The sequence below is a fragment of the Lissotriton vulgaris genome, chromosome 4_1 (genome assembly GCF_964263255.1).
Source record: "Lissotriton vulgaris chromosome 4_1, aLisVul1.2, whole genome shotgun sequence".
NCBI classification, from domain to species: domain Eukaryota; kingdom Metazoa; phylum Chordata; class Amphibia; order Caudata; family Salamandridae; genus Lissotriton; species Lissotriton vulgaris.
The window spans coordinates 398,201,110-398,217,496 of record NC_141691.1 but is presented as its reverse complement, the minus strand read 5'-3'; the positions used below and the strand labels follow the sequence as shown (position 1 = coordinate 398,217,496).

At 44.8% G+C, this 16,387-nt stretch overlaps 1 protein-coding gene across 3 annotated transcripts in view; it reads left to right on the top strand.

Moving 5' to 3' along the window:
• CHM (CHM Rab escort protein) overlaps positions 1-16,387 on the top strand; it is a 980,660-nt gene that overhangs the window by 714,606 nt on the left and 249,667 nt on the right. For all 3 annotated transcript variants that reach the window (XR_015295298.1, XM_086918782.1, XM_086918781.1), the window contains exons 10-11: positions 4,887-4,991; positions 11,713-11,776. Coding sequence is in view for 2 of the 3 variants with exons in the window: in XM_086918782.1 (XP_086774908.1) it covers positions 4,887-4,991; positions 11,713-11,776 (169 nt within the window). In the remaining variant the exon portion in view is untranslated. The remainder of the gene's footprint in view (positions 1-4,886; positions 4,992-11,712; positions 11,777-16,387) is intronic.

The following is a 16,387-nucleotide window of genomic DNA, read 5'->3' as shown; positions in this document are numbered from 1 at the left end:
AGGATGCTGCTCCTTGTGGGGTATTCCATCTTACCTATAACCTGTATCCTAACTACAACTTCTTCGATAAACCTGTAACTTATATTCTGTCGCTGGCTACGTGACTATCTACTTACAAGAAGGTATCTTTCATTGTAACACTGGCGACGATGATGGGATTCGAACCCAGGCGAGTTCTGTGCGTGATTTCGGGTGAGTGGCTGCTCACCGTGGTGGAGGACTTTAGGCCCTATCGAAGAATATGTTGCTGCCATGACTGAATATTGCTGAATATGCGCCACCTGACTATACGTTTCATTGCCATGCTGAATTTTCAATGCCATGGTGAACTTGCTGCCCAATATTTTGCTGGCCGACTAAATATTGCTGATTTTTGCTGAATATATACTGCCTGATCATATTTTTTAATGCACTGTTGAATTTTCAATGCCATGCTGAATTTTAAAACAGTTTTTATATGATGTTGTATGCTAGTGTCTTATGTGCAGAGTTGGGACTTAGGAGTCTGGATGCTTGTTTTTGAAAGCTCAGGGGGATAGTGGTTATAAAGAAACAGTCCATTTCGCAGTGCCCTGTAGAAGGCCTGTAAACTAAAACACAATTGACGCATTTGAAAAAAAATGTTTTTACTGTCAATAAAAGACACAGATACCATATTACCAGTTAGTTATATAGGGTTGTATGACGAAACCATGCATGCCTTTACCACGCATCCATTACAATGCATGTGTCTTTACCGCGCATGTTGTTACCATGCATATGCCTTTTCCATGCATGCCTTTAGTACGAAAATGTAAGTATTTTACAGAAAAGTATGAATATATAAATATACATATTTATATATATGTATAAATATATATATATATATATATATATATATATATATATATATTGCGATCCAAGGATTCCACAGAGAAGGAATTCAGGCGAGCCCACAGCAGTTGCAGCAAGTAAGTTTTATATATATATATATATATATATATATATATAACACACAAAGTTTGCCTAAAGAGAGGGAGCCCACGCAGACAGGTAGAGTATTGGCTTTTTATTCTGTGGAGATTGCGGTGTCAGAACAGCAAGCCGCCTCATCATGATTCTGTCCTTCCCTTACGCGTTTCATGCAGAGCACTTCGTCAGAGGGTGGCGGACTTGCGCAGAATTGAACAAGCTGTATTTTCTCCATGCACCACTTTAAATGTCATTATTTCAGCCTCGGTGGGCGTGGCCACTTGCATGGCCCGATGGTTCATGTAGTGCTGAGGTAATACTCCAGTGAGTTGCCGGTTCAATCCTGGTATTTACTTAAATTCCCAAGTGGGTCGTGTGCGCCAATCGACGAGGCAGCGAGAAGCAGACAGTGCCTGTGGTGAAATTAACGGAATTGTTTTCACAGCAAAACCGACCACACGACCCACTTGGGAATTTAAGTAAATACCAGGATTGAACCGGCAACTCACTGGAGTATTACCTCAGCACTACATGAACCATCGGGCCATGCAAGCGGCCACGCCCACCGAGGCTGAAATAATGACATTTAAAGTGGTGCATGGAGAAAATACAGCTTGTTCAATTCTGCGCAAGTCCGCCACCCTCTGACGAAGTGCTCTGCATGAAACGCGTAAGGGAAGGACAGAATCATGATGAGGCGGCTTGCTGTTCTGACACCGCAATCTCCACAGAATAAAAAGCCAATACTCTACCTGTCTGCGTGGGCTCCCTCTCTTTAGGCAAACTTTGTGTGTTTGATGTTGAGCGGCTTTGCCTGAGCCGCGAGGAGAGCCCAGCTGTTGTGAACAGTCAGTACTGCAGCGCCAATCGACGAGGCAGCGAGAAGCAGACAGTGCCTGTGGTGAAATTAACGGAAGTGTTTTCACAGCAAAACCGACCACACGACCCACTTGGGAATTTAAGTAAATACCAGGATTGAACCGGCAACTCACTGGAGTATTACCTCAGCACTACATGAACCATCGGGCCATGCAAGTGGCCACGCCCACCGAGGCTGAAATAATGACATTTAAAGTGGTGCATGGAGAAAATACAGCTTGTTCAATTCTGCGCAAGTCCGCCACCCTCTGACGAAGTGCTCTGCATGAAACGCGTAAGGGAAGGACAGAATCATGATGAGACGGCTTGCTGTTCTGACACCGCAATCTCCACAGAATAAAAAGCCAATACTCTACCTGTCTGCGTGGGCTCCCTCTCTTTAGGCAAACTTTGTGTGTTTGATGTTGAGCGGCTTTGCCTGAGCCGCGAGGAGAGCCCAGCTGTTGTGAACAGTCAGTACTGCAGCGCCAATCGACGAGGCAGCGAGAAGCAGACAGTGCCTGTGGTGAAATTAACGGAAGTGTTTTCACAGCAAAACCGACCACACGACCCACTTGGGAATTTAAGTAAATACCAGGATTGAACCGGCAACTCACTGGAGTATTACCTCAGCACTACATGAACCATCGGGCCATGCAAGTGGCCACGCCCACCGAGGCTGAAATAATGACATTTAAAGTGGTGCATGGAGAAAATACAGCTTGTTCAATTCTGCGCAAGTCCGCCACCCTCTGACGAAGTGCTCTGCATGAAACGCGTAAGGGAAGGACAGAATCATGATGAGGCGGCTTGCTGTTCTGACACCGCAATCTCCACAGAATAAAAAGCCAATACTCTACCTGTCTGCGTGGGCTCCCTCTCTTTAGGCAAACTTTGTGTGTTTGATGTTGAGCGGCTTTGCCTGAGCCGCGAGGAGAGCCCAGCTGTTGTGAACAGTCAGAACTGCAGCGCCAATCGACGAGGCAGCGAGAAGCAGACAGTGCCTGTGGTGAAATTAACGGAAGTGTTTTCACAGCAAAACCGACCACACGACCCACTTGGGAATTTAAGTAAATACCAGGATTGAACCGGCAACTCACTGGAGTATTACCTCAGCACTACATGAACCATCGGGCCATGCAAGTGGCCACGCCCACCGAGGCTGAAATAATGACATTTAAAGTGGTGCATGGAGAAAATACAGCTTGTTCAATTCTGCGCAAGTCCGCCACCCTCTGACGAAGTGCTCTGCATGAAACGCGTAAGGGAAGGACAGAATCATGATGAGGCGGCTTGCTGTTCTGACACCGCAATCTCCACTGAATAAAAAGCCAATACTCTACCTGTCTGCGTGGGCTCCCTCTCTTTAGGCAAACTTTGTGTGTTTGATATATATATATATATATATATACATATCTATACACACGCATACATATATGCTTTTGTGTGTGTGTATATCTATATATATATTTTTCTCCAAAACACTCTGTCACAGCAAAGTGTGGCGCACACTCGAGCTTTCTATCAAAATTATTTTATTGCAGTCCCATGGCTTGACAAACGCGTTTCGGCCATGACGGGTTTCGTCAGTGTCCTATATATATATTGCCTGCCTTACTAACCCACAACACCTAAACCTTAAAAATACCCTTGCCACCCTAAAACCCTAAATGTACCCTTGCTTCCCAAAGCCTACACCCACCCTAAACCCAAATAATTCCCTTCCCACCCAATAACCCATGCCTACCCTAAACCCTAAAAATGCCTTTGTCACCCCAAAACTATAACCACCATAAAATTTCCCTTGCCACCCAAAAAACCTTAACCCACCCAAAAACCACCCTTGCCCTAACATACATACATATATGTAATACACTTACCTATGAAATACTTATATTTCCTTTATAAAGGCAGGCGTGGTAAAGGCATATTTGTGGTTAAAAAATGTGTGGTAAAGACGCATGCGTTGTAATGGACAAGTGGTAAAGGTAATGCTTGGTTCTGGCTGTATTGTAAAGGCTGGTTACCGTTATATAGATGGTTTCTCCCTTACATTATAACACAATTATCAATTTCCATGTGTCTTACTGACTATTTAAAAACAAACTCAAAATATAAAAACAACTGTTTTTATTTAAACATATATACTATCGTTCTAAATATAAACTCTTTAAAAGATAATGTATAGGTTAGAATACACTTGGCACTTATGAAATGACCGGATATCCGATGTTTCCAATATGTTTGCTGTGAAAAAAGACATTCAAATCAAAAGGTTGTTTGAGAATAGCCTTCACCCACTATCCTGGCTTATTTCATGGCTATCCCCCCAGATAGGACTGTACGTATTTTGTCCGGGCTCACAAAAATGCTCTTGGGCAGCTCTTATAGACCATATATTTTTATGGGGGACTGAGAAGTAGCTAAAAATAACAAGGGTATACTCTAGTGGAACTTTATTCTCCCGATCACTGGTAAGATTCCCCAACCCCCCGCCCCTAAGAGCTGTTAGTAACCGGCAGAAACATGGTGGTTTAATGATCAGAAAACCAATGTCGTATTCTCATATGAAATACCTCCCTAGGTTTTTAATCTTACCTGGTACCCAGAGAATGATGGTGCACTGGATCATGTCACAATAGTGTATGAAGAGTATTCTCCAGAAATCTTTCGGATTGAATGTCCTTTTTTAAAGCACTCTTCTTGATAATACCTGATAACACATCATTTTCTTTAGTGATAATAGTATCAAAAGGGAGAACAAATTGATGTTTTTGTCCTCTCTGTCCCTAAGAGTGAACACGTAGGTTTGAATCCAACAAGGAAAACATATTTTGGGAAGGGCTCAACGCTGGAGGTTAGAACTCTTAAATATAACTTAGATTTGCATTTACTTTTGAGTTTTAACTCTGTTTTAGGGAGCACTTTGGTGAATGTGCTAGAGTCCAGTGAGTCATGCTTTGTGAAACATGATGCATGCATTTAATTGCAACAATAAACAATCAGTCTAAAGTTGAGGAATAGACAACATGCCTTGGGTTCTATTAACTCTGTATTATGTTTTTTTCTGTTCCTAGATGTAAAGCAGTAATTGACAGCAATGGGAAAAGAATCAATTGCAGCTATTTCATTGTAGAAGATAGTTACCTTGCAGATGAAAACTGTAAAAGTGTAAGTTATAGGTAAGTGGTTGTAGTTACCCTCACTAATTAAATATATCTGCTTAGGTAGCAACACATTTCTGTGCAGAATAATGCATATCATTGATGCCTATGTCATTGGCGCCAAATCGAAATTTCATAATCGAAATGATCCTGTATACCACACCAGTCTGTTAATTCTTACTTTCCCTGTATTTTTTATTACATTTTTCCTTTGTTTCTTCCGTTGTTAATAATTTGCGGGGAAAGTAGTTTAAGAATAAGGAGATTAGACAAATAATTTACCCGTTGATTATGGAAAAGTAGCACGATTGGCTTTTCTATGTACTCTTGCTTGATGCTAACGTTAGTCAACAAACCAGGCCTAACGACATTAGTTGTTTCATTTGGGAATGCATTGGTCTACAGTCGACAAACTGGTTACCAATTTTAAATGTAGGTATCAGGAATTGAGGACCTCACTTATAATTTTTTTATTAATCTGTCTTTTTACAGAAAATAAAGAGAGCCATGCCATTTGATTAGTTGTGAGCAGAATATAATTTCTTAATACTTTAAGTGCTGGACCAAAAGAAGAAGGTTTAGACATTAGTGTTTTTTCTTCCCTACGGAGATGGATATTAGAAATAATAATGCAAATGTTTCAGCATGCCAAACATAAAGACTAAGACTAAAAGCGTTCTGATTTTTATTACCCCATGAGTGGAAACACATTTATTACCACACAATATAAATTGAACTCCTGCATATTTTCAGGTGTTTTAACAAAACAAAACAGGAATATGCTTTTCCATTATATGATATGTTTGTGGCAACCTTTTTTAAATGTATTTATGTATTTTAAACGGTTATCACTAAATCCCTTAGTGAGTAAACACGTGGTCCAGGACACATGTCCCAAAGGGGTACTGATATTGTAACAATCCCATCGAACAAGGGTTCCAGTCATATATCTGTTTAACTTAACAAAAATTAGCAAACCTTCCTCCCACCCTCCTCGCAACCAGGCAATGTAGTTAGAACAACATCAAATCTAACAGCTGTCATTTTCTTTAAAAAACTCAACGGTCACAGCCAGAACTCACAAATGTCAGCACTTTTGCTTATCTAGTGCACAGTGCTATGATTCATGGAGTACTTGTGTCAGATGCATCCTTTAATGCCAGCAATATACCTTCCCAGGTATCTAGAGGGGTACATTTATCACTTCTCCTGCGTAGGGTCAATAAAGATGACAATTCGACTCAAGCACACTTCAGAACATCTCATACCCACCCTGCAACATGCAGAACATTCCTTGCCTTCTAGTTCATTGCTAAATTGATCAAGGTTTTGTCTATGAACCGACATTCCTACTTCTGTGATTTACTTCTATGAAATCGACCTAGCAGGCAGAGCGGGGTCCAGAAGAACAATGGCATCAGTGACCTCTCAAATCACGGGCACTATATCCTCCCAATAATGTAGTATGTGGCAACTTTCCCAAATCACGTGATGGAAATGTGCTTTAGTATGACGCATCATCTACCCCTTTATACATATGGCAAATCTGTGAAGTGTAGATAAGTCTGATGAATACAGTATGTGTGTGTGAATGTAAAACACATGTTCCTAGTAACAAGCTAGGATATTCTAGAACCTTTGCCCATATGTCATCTTGTAGTTCTGCATCCATAACTTCCTCCCATAGGGACCAGGCTTCTGAAGTCCCACCCAAGAAGACTACGCATAGTGCCTTGCACATACGTGATACAGCATGTGTAGAATTGCCAAGGGTCAGACCATATGCAAAGTTCCCATGCGGGGTGGTTCCTTTGGCACTCAAGACCATTGTTGCTGTAGCCGCCCTGCACAATGCCTTATGTGCTATGAATTACTTGGCACCAATACAGAAGTGGTCCCTAAGCTCATCGAATGGCATGTATATCCTGTCCCCGACCATATAAATCTCCGCCTCCATCCAAGCCCTCCGATCAATATATTTTGTGAACAGTGAGAATTTAGGTAGACACTACAATGGTGTGTCAGGAGCATACGGTGTGTCCTTCCTAGATGCTCGCATATATCTAATTCAAAAGCATTTGACCACCCTAACGGCCTGGGTAACTTTTTTGTAGCCAATTTGGTATCTAAAATTACATTAAAGAGCAGTGTTCCTCACAAGTTGAGATGCCAGATACTATGACTCCAGGCATGGCAATCCTATGCCTCCGATATGTCAACTCGCACAGACACGTAGTAGAAATCTGGGACCTTCTGGACACCCTGTCGCCAGACATTGCCTTCCTCACAAAAACCTGGACCAATGCCACCTCCGCCCCGACATCGCAATCGCCATCCCTGACGGATACAAGATCCAGAGGATGGATAGCCCCAACCACCCGGGAGGAGGACTCGCCATCGTGCACAAGAACTCCCTCCTACTTACCACAGCCAGCACAAACGACTCTTCGTCCCCCATGGAACACCTCCATTTCCAGATCGTGACCAACCCCAGAATGACCCTACATGGCACCCTAGCCTACAAACCTCCCAGTCCACGCAAAATGTTCCCCGCAACCATCACAGACATCATCGCCCCCGTGCCATCGCCTTCATGGACTATGTACTGTTCGGAGACCTGAATTTCTACCTCAACAACTTCAGTGACCCCCAACTCCACCGCCCTCCTGGGAAACCTCACCAACATCAGACTGAAACAGCTTGTCACCACCTCCACCCGCAAGGCAGGACACACTCTTGGCCCCATCTTCGCAGGAGGAAACAACAGCCGCTACAGCCACACCACGCAACTCCTCTGGACGGACCACCTCTGTGTACATTTCTCTTTCTCAAACCCTACCACGCACAAACCGACGCCACATTTCTCCTTTTCAAAACCCACTGCACACAAACCGACACCACAACCCGTGTGCAGGAACTGGAGCAAGGTCACCGAAGAGCACCTAAACTCTGCCCTCAACCACACTCCCCCTCCCGCCACAACCGATGCCAACTCTGCAGCCAATGAACTCCACAGATGAATTACCAACTGCGCAGACAAGCTTGCCCCCCTCCAGAACTCTGACAGCGCCCCACGAAAGCCACCTGGTTCACCACCGACTTCCAAGAATCCCGCGCACCTGCAGACGTCTTGAAAAAGCATGGAGAAACAACAATTAAACCCCATAAGCACAGACTAGCTACAAAACCACTGTGACAGAATGCCACCAACGCATCAGATACACAAAAAGGAACTTCATCCAGGACAGAATCCTTGCCAGCTCCTGCAACTCGAAGGAACTGTTCACCATCATACAAGAATTCACCAAACCCCCCAGCGAAGCCTCAGGCATCACGCCCTCCCAGGACCCCTGCAATAAACTCAGCTCCTACTTCCATCTCAAGATCAAGTCCCTCTACGACAACTAATTAGAACAGAAATAAGGCACCAACACCAAACCTATCTCCAGCAACGCCAGCCAGCCTACCATCTCCATCTGGAGACTGTACGAGAATGTGTGGATAAGGGCGAGGAGGCCATGCTGGTCCTCCTCCACCTATCCGCCGCTTTCGATACGGTGTCCCACAAAATTCTTCTAGACCGACTGGAGCAGATTGGACTGAGCGGCACTGCCCTGGCATGGGTCAGTTCCTTTCTTTTGGGACGGTCACAGAGGGTTCTTCTCAGACCATTTAAATCTGGATGCAAACCTCTTGAACGCGGAGTCCCACAAGGCTCAGCGCTGAGTCCTTTGTTTTTCAATGTCTACCTGGCCCCGCTAGCCAAGGTAGTGGAGGCATGCGGAGTCAGAGTGATCTCCTATGCTGATGACACACAGCTGATATTTTCATTTAGAGATCACTCTGACTCCAGCCTCTCTAGCTTCCGCCATTGTCTTGGCGAAATCTGTTCGTGGATGTCCTCGAACCACCTGCGGCTTAATACCGACAAGACTGAGGTCTTGTTTTTTAATCAAAAAATGACTATTCCACCCCCATTATGGTGGCCAACGGTACTTAACCCCCCTCCAATCCCGGTCCACTCTGCCCGCAATTTGGGGTTCACATTTGATGATACGCTCTCTTGTAGCCCTCAAATCAACAAGGTTACTGCGGCTTGCTTTGGCAAATTAAAAATGATGAGAAAGATCTTCCCATTTCTGCCAATGGAGGCACGCAGAACAGTCACTCAGGCCTTAATTACCGCCCACCTGGATTATACCAACAGTCTCTATGCTGGGGCCCCTTTATATCAAATTGAACGCCTGCAAGTAGTTCAAAATGCTGCAGCAAGACTGATTGGCAATATCCCATACAGACACTCTATCTCTGCGTTTCGCAAAGAACTCCATTGGCTCCCAATAGCCAACCGTATTAAGTTTAAAACGCTTGTTCTGGCCTTTCGAGCTCTGAACGGTACTGGCCCAGATTATTTAAGAAAGAGATTGAGACTGTCTCACTCAGTCAGAGACCTTCGTTCTAACAACCTGCGTCTCATGCTTGTGCCTAGATTCCGTCTCTCAAGAATGGGTGGCAGAGCCTTTGCTGTCCTTGCTGCCAAACATTGGAACAGCTTACCGATTGACCTCAGATTTGCCCCATCTGAAGCTCTGTTCCGCAGACGCCTGAAAACTTGGCTATTCTCATCTATTTAGATTGCTCTTGTTCTCCAGCAGACAGTTTTAGCGCCGGGACACCCCCGTCGGGGGTAGCCGTGTGCTTTACAAAATCCATAAATAAATAAATCTCCGCCTGGACCCCGTGACTACAGAAGACACCGCTACAACCATGAAGAGCATACACTCAGGAGCCCCCATGGACCCCTGCCCGCCGAACATCTTCCACAGAGCCTCTGCAGCCATAGCACCCAAACTACAATGCACCATCAACTCTACTTCAAAACCGGCATGTTCCCTGACAACTAGAAACGCGCAGTAGTCAAGCTCCTCCTCAAGAAACCCATCGCAGACCCGACGGACCTCAAAAACTAAAGGCCCATTTCGCTCCTCCCGTTTGCAGCCAAAGTCACTGAGAAGATCGTCAACGTCCAGCTCACAAACTTCATTGAAGCTAACTCAATCCCAACTCCTCCCAATCCGGATGTTGCATCAACTGCAGCACTGAGACTCCCCTTCTAGCCGCCACAGACAACATCTTCACTCTCCTTGACCAGGGCCACACAGCAGCCCTCATTCTACTAGACCTCTCATCAGCCTTCAACGCCATCTGCCACCTCACACTCACCGCCAGACTCCATGACGCTGGCATACAGGGAACCGGCCTAGACTGGATCTGCTCATTCCTCATTGGCCGAACCCAAAGAATCGGATTCCCGCCATTCCTCTCCGAACCCACAGAGATCAGCTGCAGAGTACCCCAAGGATCATTGCTCAGCCCCACGCTCTTCAACATCTACATGGCCTATCTCGCCGCAAAGGTCAGAATACATTGACTTAGCATAGTATCCTACGCTGACGACACCCAACTCATCCTCTCCCTTTCCAAGGAACCCGACACCACCAGACTCAGCTTCCAGGAATGCATTTTCCATAGACTTCTTTAGGAAGGGCTACAGCAAAAACTGCAGAAACGGAATGACATCAAATTTGGCAGGAATCTAGATCTTGGTTCGTAGATTATGCTTTTTTTGATTTGGAGTAAATCTATGTAGAAGTTTAAGAAATGAAGTTTAAATAAATATCTAGCTATTTGGATGGTGTTGTAGGTGTCTTGTTATGAGAAGGCTGGAGATCCTGTCCTCGATGGAATCATGACTGCTTTCACTTGATCAAATTGGAGACCTGCATTTGTCATAAATATCAATTAAAATGCGTAGCACTGTCTGCCATCACCTCTTAAATCCCTCCATAATCCTCTAGTTAAATATTGACTCCAAAGGCTGTGCCAGATTTTGCCAGCTAGTCAAAGAAACTGCTTCTCTTATGGTTTATTTTACTGAAACTGTCCCATGGTAGTTCTCTGATGTAAGTACATTTATAGATTGTGAAGTTGGATACATCATATGGTGAAGCATAGACCCAGCTGTGTGTCTATGTCAATTACCTCTCATCCACTGCAACATTCTAGTGACTGAAGGCTTTGAGGTATACTTTCCTGAGGTTTTTTGTTTTTTGATTGAGTACTGGGTCAAGTTTTGTAAAGAGTATAGACCACTGAGCCCTGATAGGACAGGGTAAGATAGAGGAGTTAAAAAATGATGGGAATAAAGGGCATGAGTGGTACCTTCCTATTACCGTAATTACTAGTGATAAATAAAATATTTTGTTTTCCTTTTACCTAATTGGAAAGGCGGGGTATTTTGAGCCTGATAATACTTACACCTAGTGATTTTGGAAACACGCAAGTCTTTATGTTTTGTGTTGCTAAAAGTAGTGTCTTCTGGGCTCTTGATCCATCTGCATCTTTACATTACTACCAGCATGCTCCACATTCATCAGAACTTCATATGTAGGTGAAGCTGCTTTTTAAAGCCCTGTTTACTGTCTTACCTGCTGGTAGAGCCCCACTATGGAAGCAGAGAGACATAAAGGACTCTGATGACTTACTGGGGGCGAGAAAGATATGATGTGGCAGAACTTTATTTATTTTCAAGAGCATAGGCCTACCTTACAAAGGTAAGTCGAGTTATAATGTGCGTTGGTACTGCAGGACGACAAGCCCTTTCCAGAGTATGGCGCTCGCTATGCATTGCAGAGAATTCCAGCCCCATAAGGTATAACCTACTCTTTATCTATTCCAGACAGCTGTCCAGAGCAGTACTGATCACAGATCGATCAATATTAAAGGCCGATTCTGATCAACAGGTAAACATCATAACTATGTTTAGATGCATATCTTTGCATGGTTTTATATCACTGCCATTATGGATATATATGAATGCACGTGTATTGAGAAGGTCTGCTAATACTATAGATGAAATGGAATAATAGTGACCTCCAATTGACTGCAAGCTACCAGCTAAAATTACCTATCTTTCAGGGAATGTATATGTGACAGATGAATAATGGAATTAAAAAACCCATGTCTACAGACGAGAACCCTGGACCAGATCAGAGAGCAATGAGCGGGATGTCGATCTGGTAGAAGACAGCTCAGGAAGCATGTCAAGTCGTGCACTTAATCCGAATTATAACATAGGTGGTTGCAACGTGTGTTCCAGTTATTTGAATAAATGCGTATGGCCTGGTACTACCTATACCCCCTCCTCCCTTGTCAAGGCCCACATAGTATCAAAACAAGAGTTTCTTTGGAAAAGGGGGTCGTAGATAACCCCCTGACCGTATTTATTAACATAAAATTAAAACAGACTTAACTTTTCAATATTTGCAAACAATAAGCAGAAAATATAACAGTTGACATTGATTACATGGATAAGTACAGATGTCAGATGGATAACCTTAACATAAGTCTAATACAAGTTATTCCTATCCGAATCTAAACATATCATCATCAATAATCATAATAGCAGTTACTTTTCTGCGTATCCCTATTTGAGCCTAGGGCAAGGTCAATAACTGGTGTCAGATCCTTATCCAATTAAACCCGCACTTCCACCGGAGTGCAAATGCGTAGAGGGCCCGTTCACCGTGAGCATACTCCACCTCCACACCCCCTCTCAGAGTTCTGCACTCTTTACTGGCGCCAGTGTGCATGTGAGGGGTTGCCAAGCAGCCTAGGTAATGTGTAACTCCCCACTCCCCCGCACCCATAGAGCCAACTGGCTGTAACTGCCCCTGGAGTTCTAGGAGAGACCACTGGTCCCTCCCCCTTGGGCGACCCCATTCAAGAATGGCGCCGCCCTCTAAAGATCCTTAAATTTACTGTTCACCAATCATGACCTTATCATCACAGGCCAGCATAGTTGCCCGACTATCTAGCCACCCCCAACTTGCATGCTTGGAGGTCATATACTGCTTTTGAAGCCCCATAACCATGCCAGTAGATTCTCTAAAAGGATTTCATTACCTACTTTTGACAAGTGGACACCGTCTTTTAAGGAGCACAGCTCCCCACTGATGCACCCGTGGGCGAGTGTCTATAAGTGAGGAGACCTAAACAACCTCTCTATCGTATTATTGATCCTCCTTACTGAGTGGTTCAATGGCCTCACAGACTCCCCCCCCCCCTCTCCCCCCTCCATTGAAATCTGGGTAACATCTGTGACCAAACTATTGCGAATCCTGGGCATGTCTTAGCTAAACCACCCACCTCTGTGATTATGGCTTCCACTAGCCCCCTTCTACCCAGATTCACCAGATCATTCCCTCCCAGGTGCATGGTAATGATACTAGGGAGAGCTCCCCCTTACTCAAAAAGATTGTTACAAAACCGTTTAACTGACTAAAGCGGAGATCCCCCTTTCCATTAAATGAGACCCTAAAACCAACCTGATCAGATCTGGATTTGTAATTCCCTGAAAAGAAAAATGCATTCAAAACGTCTTACATGTGAATGGCTGATCATCCAAACAACATGTGGCCCTGCTTTCTGTGGATGTGCACGTCCTTGTGTTGATAGTAGCTGCTGTTGTGCCGCCGGCAGTTTCCCCCCTGTGTGACCGGCTTGAGAAACTGTAATTGTAAGCAGAGAAGGAACATGCATCAGTACCAGGCAAATGTCCTATTCACTACATGTGCAGCCGTACGTAGCGTTTATAACAATTGGAGGACCACCTCCCGATCTTTTTCACATTGCTACTATGAAAACCTCTCGCTGTCGCCTCAGTGGCAGCCCCTATTCTAAAAGAATGGGTTCCAAAGCAACTAGGATCCAAACCTGTTTTCTGCACTGCCATATCCATGACTCTTTTAAACCGAAACCTAGGGAGCAGGGCCCCGTCAGCATGCATCAACAAAGTCCCCCCTATTGTACTTGGTCTATGCCGTAAGAATGCCTCTAACTGTGTTATGGGGCAGCAAGGGTTACCATGTGCCCAATGTAACACTACCCCCTCACCCCGGGCCTCTTGGTCTGTTTTGGATTTCCTAATGGATATTAATAAGGCGTCGCCTTGTATCTTTGCATGTTCTAACTGCAGACCACCTTTTAGATCTTGTCTATTTATTTATTTTTGAAATTTGTACAGCGTGAACAAATGCCCTTAGGCGTCTCGGCGCTACAGATTCAGGGCTAGATACAGAGGCTAGGTTTACTGATTGAACAACCAAGTTTTTATCATTTTACGAAACTGAATCAAAGATGGGGTGGAGCGAATCTGGAGTGGTACAGCATTCCAAAGTTTGGCTGCTGTCACCATGAAACGCCTGTCTCCCCAGGACACTGTCCTGGTACGTGGTACCACTAGTTGAAGAGCAGTAGTGGATCTAAGCTGTCTATTGGGACAATATGCGGCTAACTGTTTGGACAGAAACTGGGGGCCTTGATTGTATGCAGCTTTATATGACAAGCATAGGGCCTTGAATTTTATGCGATTCTTAATCGCCCCCAGTGGTAGTTTCGGATGACTTGTGAAATTGGTTGAAATTTAGGGGTCCTTAAAAGCAGTCTGGCAGCTGCGTTTTGGACCGTCTGCATTTTTTTGATGACCCTGCATTGTGCATTTGCAAACAGTCAATTACAGTAGTTCAGTGATGACATTACCAAAGTACTGACCAATGTTTTCCCTGCACTTTCTGGTAAAAATTGGATTATTTTTTTTATCAATCTGAGTTTATAGAAGGTTTTTGACACAACTTAATTGGCATGGGATACGAAGTTTAAGTTATCGTCAAATATTATTCCCAAGTTCCTAACCTTTGAAACTGGACTGGGCGCAGATCCCATTGATGGAGGCCACCAAGAACTCGACCAGACTGGAGATAGTTTCCCAAAGATAACCACCTCCGTCTTCTCGGAGTTAAGTTTGAGGCAGTTACTGGCCGTCCAATCCTTGATGGCCAGCATGCCTTCTTGGAAAACATTCTGCCACCTTGTCTCTGTCATTATTTATGGCCAGCACCAACTGTGTGTCGTCAGCATCGGAAGTAAGGCCCATCCCATGAGACTTTATGACTCTAGCTAGGTCCGACACATAGATGTTAAAAAGTGTCGGACTTCGGGATGAGCCTTGAGGAACTCCACACGGTAGGGTTAACTCAGCCGATTGAAATGGCCCCAGGCTGACTGCCTGCGTTCTTTCCGATAGGAAGGAGGCGAGCAGATCTTTAGCTTTAAGTTGGATGCCCATGGCCGCGACACGGTCGATCAAAATAGCATGATCGACCGTGTCAAAGGCCGCTGACAAATCCAGCAGTATGAGCACTGCGGTGCCTCCTTGGTCTCTAATTATTCTAATGTCTTCTGTGGCTTTAATGAGAGCAGTTTCGGTTCTGTGAAGCTTACGGAACCCGAATTGCGTGTCGTCCCAACAGATGATGCTCCCCAATGGCAACCAATTCCCCTACCCTAAAGGCACCATAGAGAGATAGTGAAAAGGCTGCTCTGAAAAGCAGAGCTTCGTTTGGGGTGCTGAAAATAACATCAAGTGCCCCTGGTAAAGATGTTAGCAACTAAACCCCTATTGGACGTCTTGTGTCTGGTGCTGGTCCCTGGATGCGTTGCAAGCCTTTTAAGGCTTTCCTACCAGTGAAGCTGTTGGTGGGATCTCCCCTGTCTCTACTTTGCTCGAAGAAAGAGATTGCTGCCACATGCCGCCTGGCTGCTGAGCGCCCCTCTTCGTTCAAAACACCCAAGTAACGTAAAAGTGACCCTGTATCATGCCATTTCTCCGCCACTCTCTTCCCTAGAATGTACAATATGCCCAGAACCACCCTTCATAAGCTTTCCTGGTCCTGGGAGCTAGCCTAGCTGCCACGAGGTTCTGTAGTTGGGGGCACCAATCTGCCAAAGCACTTCTGGGAAGGATGTCGGAGTCGCTTCTGCAAATGGGAGGTGTGCCCTGAAAACCTGCGTCTTGAAGCGAGGGAGTGCTTCAGCAGCATGATTCAATACCCCAGGCACATGTTTAGCTTTGAATTGCATGTTCAATTTCATACATAACAGCAATATTTCTTTCAACAGGCGGAGAATCATTTTACACTGTGCTGCCTGTTGGTTGATGCATTCGATCAGAACATCACTGATTAATTACGCAGACGTTCAGGCCAAACTGTTGATGCCACCCAGATGGGAAATAGTTGCAAAAAAACCAATGTTTGCTGTCACATCATTCTCCACCCACCAAGCTGGCCAATGCTGAGCCACCCACTCATTAACGAGTATGGCACCGAATCCCACACTACCCGCAGCGTCAGTCAGTCCATAAACCTAACACCGCAGAAGTAGTGGGTGGACCGGGCCACACTACCCTGCCTTTAAAGTCCTGCAGGAATGCCATCCAAATCTGCATGTCCTGCCAAACCTCAGCCGACAGTCTTGTGTGGCGGTGTTTTTCTTGGAGACCTGCCATGGCCTGG